The sequence below is a fragment of the Nematostella vectensis genome, chromosome 5 (genome assembly GCF_932526225.1).
Source record: "Nematostella vectensis chromosome 5, jaNemVect1.1, whole genome shotgun sequence".
Classification (NCBI taxonomy): Eukaryota; Metazoa; Cnidaria; class Anthozoa; order Actiniaria; family Edwardsiidae; genus Nematostella; species Nematostella vectensis.
Window position 1 is genome coordinate 1,639,369 of NC_064038.1, and position 8,175 is coordinate 1,647,543.

An 8,175-nucleotide genomic window follows, 5' to 3' on the forward strand; every position below is an offset into this window, starting at 1 on the left:
TGTTAACTAACTTTAGCAAAGAAAACCGGCCGATCCCCTCGATGTTGAATTATTCTATAACATTTTAAAATGGTATTTTCTGAAATTAATTACTTTCGGTAACAAAACTCTTTTTCAAGTCTTCCGGACGGAGTGTGCTAAAATAGAGCTTGGCAAATATTAGGCGCGAAATTCCTTTCCTATTTGCTTTCATTATTAAAAGTGTGAAATATTTAGTGCATATTTCTCCGGGTTTGCTTTTTTCTGGAGATTAGTTAAATAAATGTTTTTTTCTGACTTGAACATTTTGTTGATATTAGGGAAATTCAATTAGTCAGCTCGAAATACAAGTATTGAACCGAAGCACACAAGCGAGAAGAAGTAATTTCTTAACCCGCATGAGTTAATTATGTTCTTAGTCAAGGTGAAGTTTGAACTAGGTACTACTACTCCCCGTTGCACCTGTATATATATGTGTCATTCTAGTCACCAGAGCTAAAAAAGTCAAAGATCGTTCATTTTACCAAAGGAATACACATAGCTTTATTTTGTGGGAGTAAAGTTAGGAATCATCATGAAACAAACTGTCACCTTTCCTTATAGTTAAAATATCCCAGGGCGAGGTAAAAGCGATCCTGTTTTTAATATCCTTTATGAATCATCCCCAATCAAAGTATTTTTCAAAGGAATTGGAAGTAAGTCCAATTACCACATCTTTGATAATTTGTACCCGTAGGCCAAGCGCGCGCCGAGTAAATGCAATATCATGTCTTTTATTCCTTCTGTCACTTAAGAATAGATAGCAAGAAACTCCCACTTTAATTTCATTAGTAACACAGTTTTTTTTATAAAGGCTAGACTGAAAGGCGGAATGGTTCGAGTATTAGAATTGAGGGGCTTTTATAAAACATAATGAAGATAACGTGTGATAAAACCAAGAGACGAGCGGTGATTCGAACACTGGGAGAGACCAAACCTGGAAACCTGAAGAAATCATAAAATAAAAATCGAGAGCTAGCATACAGCTACGTAGTCATAAAACCGTTAGTTTATAAATAAACTCTATTCAACAAAAATGTATCAGAGTTATACCGCGCGCAATGACTTTTTCCATCTTGTTATCCCAAAGCAAATAGTTTACATCGTTGTTTTGAAAGCCAAGCGATTTCATGTAAACTGTTCTGTGTTTTTGACAACTAATTTATTCTATTTAGGTATGAACATCTTTAAAGATTGTTTGGCATTCGGGGGGCGACACATTTGACGGGGAGCAAATTGTTCCAACGCATTTTGCGCACACCTGTTCGCCGAATACACTATTACCGATGATATCCGGAAATCGCTCACACTAGCTGATAAAAGCTTCCCCACTGAGCTGTCGCGGCACAACTGGCCTAGCATCGGACACGCAAAGACTATCAACAGCCGAACGCTTCATCTTCTTTTTAACACTAAAAAAATGCTGTCTGTCAAGCTATGTATAGTATTATGTGTCTTTGTAATCGTCTTTGAAGAGTCACGGGCAGTTCCTCAGGACACAAGCTTAGCATCAAGTGATAAACTCTCTCGGAAAAACGCAGGCGCGCCCTGTGTTGGGAAGGATTGCGAGGAGAGACGAGGAATAAGGGCTAAGTGGTATAGACGGTGTCCTAAAGGGGCGTTGTGTTCGAGAACAACGAGAAAAGAAAAGTCAGAGCATCGTCGCCAAAACAAGAAGAGTTTTCAATCCAGAGAAAACGATGAAGCGCCATCCAAATTCGCTGCGTGTAAGCCTGACCTTATGTGCAAGAAAAAAAGTGATTTGCCTAGACGTATAGCAATTCGTTTAGGATACAGGGATGCACAAGACATCCCCGAGTGCCCTGACGCCTTCTGGTGCAAGAGAAGGCAGAAAAGCCAGCGCCGTAGCTTCTCTTGTCCGCCAGGGCTCTGGTGCAAGAGGTTAGCGGAGGATAGTACGGTCTGTCACGAAGGTTTTAATTGCAAGCGAAGTGTTTCTGCCGAGCGTCTGCGAGCGGCCGGATATTCTGACAGTGCTAAGGGATGTCCACCAGGACTGTGGTGTAAGCGAGCCGTTTATGCCTTTAAGTTGAACTGCCCTCCAGGTCTTTGGTGCAAACGAGAGAGTGAAGACGACCAAAGACCGGATAGACGGGAAAACGGAATTGAGCAAAAATCGGTTAAAAAAGGTATTGAAGTTGATCAAAGACCAGACAGACAAGACAGCGGAGTTTACCAAAGACTGGAAGGCGACGAGAATAAACCAAGCTCGGACTGCCCTCCAGGACTTTGGTGCAAACGGAATAACGAAGTTCCACGTAGATCAGATAAACGTGTCGACCGAATCTCGGACTGCCCCCCGGGTTTATGGTGCAAGCGTGGTCTTACGCGCAACCTTGCCGCAGTGCTGGGCTTTAAACGCTCAGATTCGATCGCGAATTGCCCGCCCGGGCTTTGGTGCAAAAGAAGCGAGAAATCTCTTGACGTGGATTGTCCGCTCGGGTATAAGTGCAAGAGGCAGATATCCGATGACCAGGGAGATTTGACTGCCGAATACCCGGGCTATGAGACGTCTAGAACGATGCCGGAGTGTCCGAGAGGACTCGTGTGCAAACGACTTCATAACAACAAAAATTCAAACAACCAGAAGAAGTCCGCTAGCCTCCCTTGCCCACCGGGCCTCTGGTGCTAGAGAAAGCGAAATTTAAGACATAGCTAGAAATGTTATTCATCGTGAAACCGATGGCACAGGAAATCAATGTTGTACCGATCATTTGCAACAGTAAGCCTCAAAAGGGAAGCACCGATAGCCATGTATAGAACACGATGCACACCCTAAATATGATATAGAATTAATGTTATAACGAATTTTGAGAAGAAATAAAGGTGGACCGTAGTAAAGCGTTGACTTATGCTGTTTGCAGTCTACTTTGTTATTACTTTCTTTAATTCTAGGATTTTTGGAAGTCATAGGAAGACTAGTATATGCGTTTCGAGACCTGAAGCTTCTGGAAGCATTCTTTCATAAAATAAGATGATTTTCTTTTTCCCTGAATTTTTTTTATTGCTAGCTTGATTGATACTGTAGTTTTACAAGCGGCGCAATTAGGATATCAAGGGAGATTGAGGATTAAATATCCCAACAATTTTTTGTTTTTGTTTTCTGTTGATGTGTTGCTTCGCCCTTTGTTAACCTTTAATGTAAATGTAATAAAAGTTATAATATATAGATTTAGGCACTGCCTAAAAGCGGAGCCAGCATAAACACCTTTTGTGTTGACTGATCAAAGGTATCATTGGGGGATCTAGGATCCTGCTCTCTACTGAGATTTATTAATTGTACCAACCAAATGGATCCAGGCCTTATTCAATAATTTAAATTATGCAGTACATCAAAGTTAACAAACACAATTCCTGGTGTGGATATGGCTGTCAAAGTTGTCAAGAGTGTAATGGTAAATTCTTATGTCCCATCATAGAAGTTCCATTATGAATATCTTTTTTTAATCAAAACAAAACTCCCACAAGCTTTGCCCTTGTGCAGAAAATGTCATGGATGTAACAGCATTCCAAAGATTCGAAATAATATATTTAGACTGTTTAGATGCCATACTGTGATTTTTATGTATTGATTTAGTGGCAATTCGCTCCTTCATTGGACCGAATATTAAGAAAAATGTCTGGAAATTAAAATCCAAAAATATATCTCCTTTCATGCATTACATATTGGTGCACCCCACTTTACCATATAGTGGCCTTGTTGTTGGTGGCCTACTCCCAAATGAATGCAATGAAGAAAAAACAGATTGAAAATGCTAACTTCTAATTTCAAACCAAACCCTTTCATTGATCTATGTTTGGGGTAGAGAGGAATCAAAGAATATCAATTGACTAAAAAATAATCGACGGGAGAGGAGATAAAAAGTGAATTGACTCAACTTGAAAGGTTTGGTGAAAAAAATATAACAGTAATGAAAATAATTTGATTGAGCATTTCTTGACATTTCCCCTTTCCCATTATCTTAACCCTTTCACCACCACAGGCCTCTAAAGAGACCATGTCTTTGCTATCCAAGCTATGTGAACAGAATTCTATTATTGAAAAAGAACAAGGTTGTTGCTAGTGTTATAAAGTTTAAGTATCTTGCCCTAAAAAACCCTTCCCCTTAACACGTTGACCCCTCAACCGGCCTGTACCGGCTTTGGGAAGTACCCACAACCCCAAAAATTCATAAATGCAAAATAAACACAACAAGTTGAAGATACTCAGGCATCAGTCTAAGGGATAAGTGGTCTTGCATATATGCATCCAACCAAGGTGTTGGCGTCTACTCTTAAGCCAAATAATAGCACAGGTTCTTTGACAAATCTCAATTCGAACAAGGAGAGAAAAGCAGAATCACCCCTCTCAATAAAACGCTCAAAATACCACACAAGGGAGAGAGATCAGCAAACACAGCTCAAGACACAAATAGATACCTTTATTCTGATCCTACAGGGTTGGCCTCAAAACACAATGTCCACTCCTTGAAGGATTGTACAACCACGAAGATGTCTTTACGTATTGCAAAGCATTCTGGGAGATCCAGGTGAAAATTCACGAGGGGAGGGGCAGTCAACACTCCTCTCCCCAAAGTCAGATGGTCTTTTCACCCCGAAGCCAAACAAATCAATTCCAGGTCATACAGACCCAGAATAGCAGTGTAAACAATTTTGGAATCAATTTGGTTTCAGAAAAGACAGCATTTAGGAGAGCTGTGGTGATTCATAAGAAAATTATTTTCTCATCCAGGCAAAGCCAAACAAGAAAAAATCATCATGAATCCACCTTGGCTTGCAAATATCCATAAGCAAAGCACTCAATTATGCCCCAAAAGACTTCATTATGTCCTGAGACACTCTCCAAATATGCTCATAGCTGTATTTTTTATGAAAATAAGCAACCATCAACTTGCGCTGGCTTCAGCACAACGACAAGGGATTAAAAGTGGGGACTGCAAAGCACTGTTGGAAAGCTTGGATACCGCTGACTAGGTGCAGCTGTGTTTGACTTTTACGGGCTGTATAAAGCTCGGAATAGGAGGGGAATTATTTTTTTTTCAGTCTGTAAATTTTGTAAATTCAGCTCAAATAAAGCCAGGAGTCAATGGGTTAATAAAAGTTCCATTAATGTACATTTGTAAAGCTACATTCTGACAAGCTTTGTTCTTGCGAAGAACAATGGATGAAACAGGATTTCAAAGATGGAATATAGTGTCAGACACAATTTTAGATAAGGTGTAATGCTGAAGATTTAATGTACTATTTTAAGTGGTGATTTTCCATCCCCATGGGAATTAATATCTACAAATATACATCCAGTAATGCATTATATTTTGGTGTTTTGAGAAACCCTGGATCTAACTATTCCAATGAAATAAATCTAAACATCTAAAATAAATGTAATGGGCAAGAGACTTGGAAAGAAAATCCTAAAAGGAAAATATAAGTGAAAGTTATAAATGAAAATTTCTAATTTAAAAAATCAAATCTGTTCATTAATTTATTTTTGGTGTAGAGGGGAAATAGTAAAGAGCATCAATTGCATAAAAATAGTCAACAGGGAGAAGAAAAAGGAAGAAAATATAATAACAATAATGTGATAATTATATTCAGTACTTTTCTAAAATATCCCCTTTCCCATTATCTTTAGGTTGATAGAAAACTATTTTCTTTACAGATTTATTATTTAAAAAGCAAAAGTTTGTTTTTAGTTTTATATTATATAAGTATCTTGTTCTAAAAAAACCTATGAGTGTGTACTGCTGAATCACATAGTAATGAACTAGTCATTTGTACCCCCTCCCTTATGGTCCTGCAGAAGTCAGGGGTTAATGTGGGGTTTTAGACCACTTTTTAACCAGAATATTTCAAGAGGGGTGGTGGTATTGACTGTTTTTGACTCTTAACTTGGAAACAGGCTTTTATTAAAGTTTAATCCCCCACCCTTCCCTGGGACCATGGGTGTGGGGGTATCAAATGACTAGTGAATAAGAACATCCTACTGTTCTCTTCAAGACATGATTTTTAATTCTCATGTCTTCCAGTCTTTAGCATTCATCTTGGCCCTCAGGTAGTTCCTGGTTCATAAAAGAGTGAAAACAATTATTTATTATTTCTTTCAAAACAATCTTTTTATCAAGCCATTTATAATCTAACTAATTTTCCACAACTATTTGAAAAAAAATAAACACATGAGATGCAAGATGCAGACAATAACAACAATACATATTGAAAATAGGCTTTTTTTATCCTCGGTAAGGAAAATTTCTCTTGTAAGTTGAAAAAGCTGCTGTATCTTCTAAGGATATGTATCTTCTTAGGACTAAGAGCACAGGATATAAAGACAAGTACGGTCTTCTTTAGCAGTATTTGACAAATGCAACACGATATAGGTTAGCCTTAATGAAATATCTCAACACATTCAATCTGCCCTGAAGAAGTCTTATTAAAGACGAATTCCAGTTTTTGTTGTATGGTATTTTATTCAACAAAATCAAGAATATAGATAAAACGAAGAATGTCAAAACAAAACCTGTGCTCAAATAATTTGATTACTAAGTTCAGTACTCGCACTCTCAAAGCATACAAAAAGGACAACAAAAAGCCTAATAACTTTTATATCCTCAATAGACAATACAAATCGTCGTCCGAAACTCACCTTGCATTGTTTTTTTTGGTCGCTTTCTTGTGGTTCTGTTCGCTTTTTAATGTGAACTGTTACTTGCTTAAATTTACTAGCTAAAACCAGATAAATCTTGGCGTGAATGAATGTTAGTAGATCTCCTCTAGTTGACTTTATCCTTAAGTCACAAAATTTGAGGCAAAATAAATAATCATCGCATAATCGACAAGAACTTTTTCCCTTGCTCCGTGCTTGTATTTAGTCGCCATTTCGGGGCCGAGTGGGGCCTGGGAGTCGCGCGGCTGACTGGCTGGTTGGCTGGCGAGTGACACCACAGGGTACCCGCGCGATGACCACAAAAACCAAGTCGCATACCTATACCATATTTCTATGCCTATGGGGCTACGCCTATGGGGCTTAGCTCCGCTATAATATTTTATTTTTCCTAATGTTACTTTTTGGAATTTACATTCGGAAAAAAAATATCGATTGTAACCTTTTGGAGGTTACACTCGTAAAAAAAATTCCCGAATGTAACCCTGAAGCTTTTCCCGAATGTAACCTCCAGTCCGATGGTGACTTTGCTTGGGATAGTTTACGATACCAATAGTATTAAAAGTAATTTTCATTACAATTCCTTTCAGCAATGCCACGTTAGTCTTTCGTTGCGGGCACTTGACTACTAACGCAGCTACCCGGGTTCGATTCCCGCTGATAGCCTATTTTTTTTTCTTTATTTTTTTTTTAAATATCGATACTTAATTATACTGTTCTTGGTGTGTCATGACATAAAAAGAAGGTATAGGGACATTTTTATGTACTCTCAGCATCTTTGATGTGCTCATGCTTTGTTCAGGATCCTGTACATATTTTATGCACACAAGAACTAACTAGATTCCTTGGATAACTTGATTAAGTAGATTCTAACATAGAGCATAGCGCTCGATAGATTGATATACCTTTTTTTCCGAGTATACTGTTTTATTTTTCCTAATGTTACTTTTTGGAATTTACATTCGGGAAAAAATTATCGATTGTAACCTTTTGGAGGTTACACTCGTAAAACAAATTCCCGAATGTAACCCTGAAGCTTTTCCCGAATGTAACCTCCAGTCCGATGGTGACTTTGCTTGGGATAGTTTACGATACCAATAGTATTAAAAGTAATTTTCATTACAATTCCCTTCAGCAATGCCACGTTAGTCTTTCGTTGCGGGCACTTGACTACTAACGCAGCGACCCGGGTTCGATTCCCGCTGATAGCCTATTTTTTTTCTTTATTTTTTTTTTAAATATCGATACTTAATTATACTGTTTTTGGTGTGTCATGACATAAAAAGAAGGTATAGGGACATTTTTATGTACTCTCAGCATCTTTGATGTGCTCATGCTTTGTTCAGGATCCTGTACATATTTTATGCACACAAGAACTAACTAGATTCCTTGGATAACTTGATTAAGTAGATTCTAACATAGAGCATAGCGCTCGATAGATTGATATACCTTTTTTTCCGAGTATACTGTTTTATTTT

The 8,175-nt window shown here is 38.1% G+C and overlaps 1 protein-coding gene across 1 annotated transcript; it reads left to right on the forward strand.

Annotated features, from left to right (window-relative positions):
- Positions 1 to 1,287: 1,287 nt before the first annotated feature.
- Positions 1,288 to 2,880, forward strand: LOC116612021. The gene has a single exon (XM_032372645.2). The coding sequence runs from the start codon at positions 1,439 to 1,441 to the stop codon at positions 2,669 to 2,671; it is 1,233 nt and encodes a 410-aa protein (XP_032228536.2). The 5' UTR covers positions 1,288 to 1,438; the 3' UTR covers positions 2,672 to 2,880.
- Positions 2,881 to 8,175: the final 5,295 nt, after the last annotated feature.

Coding starts and splice junctions, on each gene's coding strand:
- LOC116612021 (XM_032372645.2), top strand. CDS start 1,439: ATGCTGTCTGTCAAGCTATGTATAGTATTATGTGTCTTTGTAATCGTC.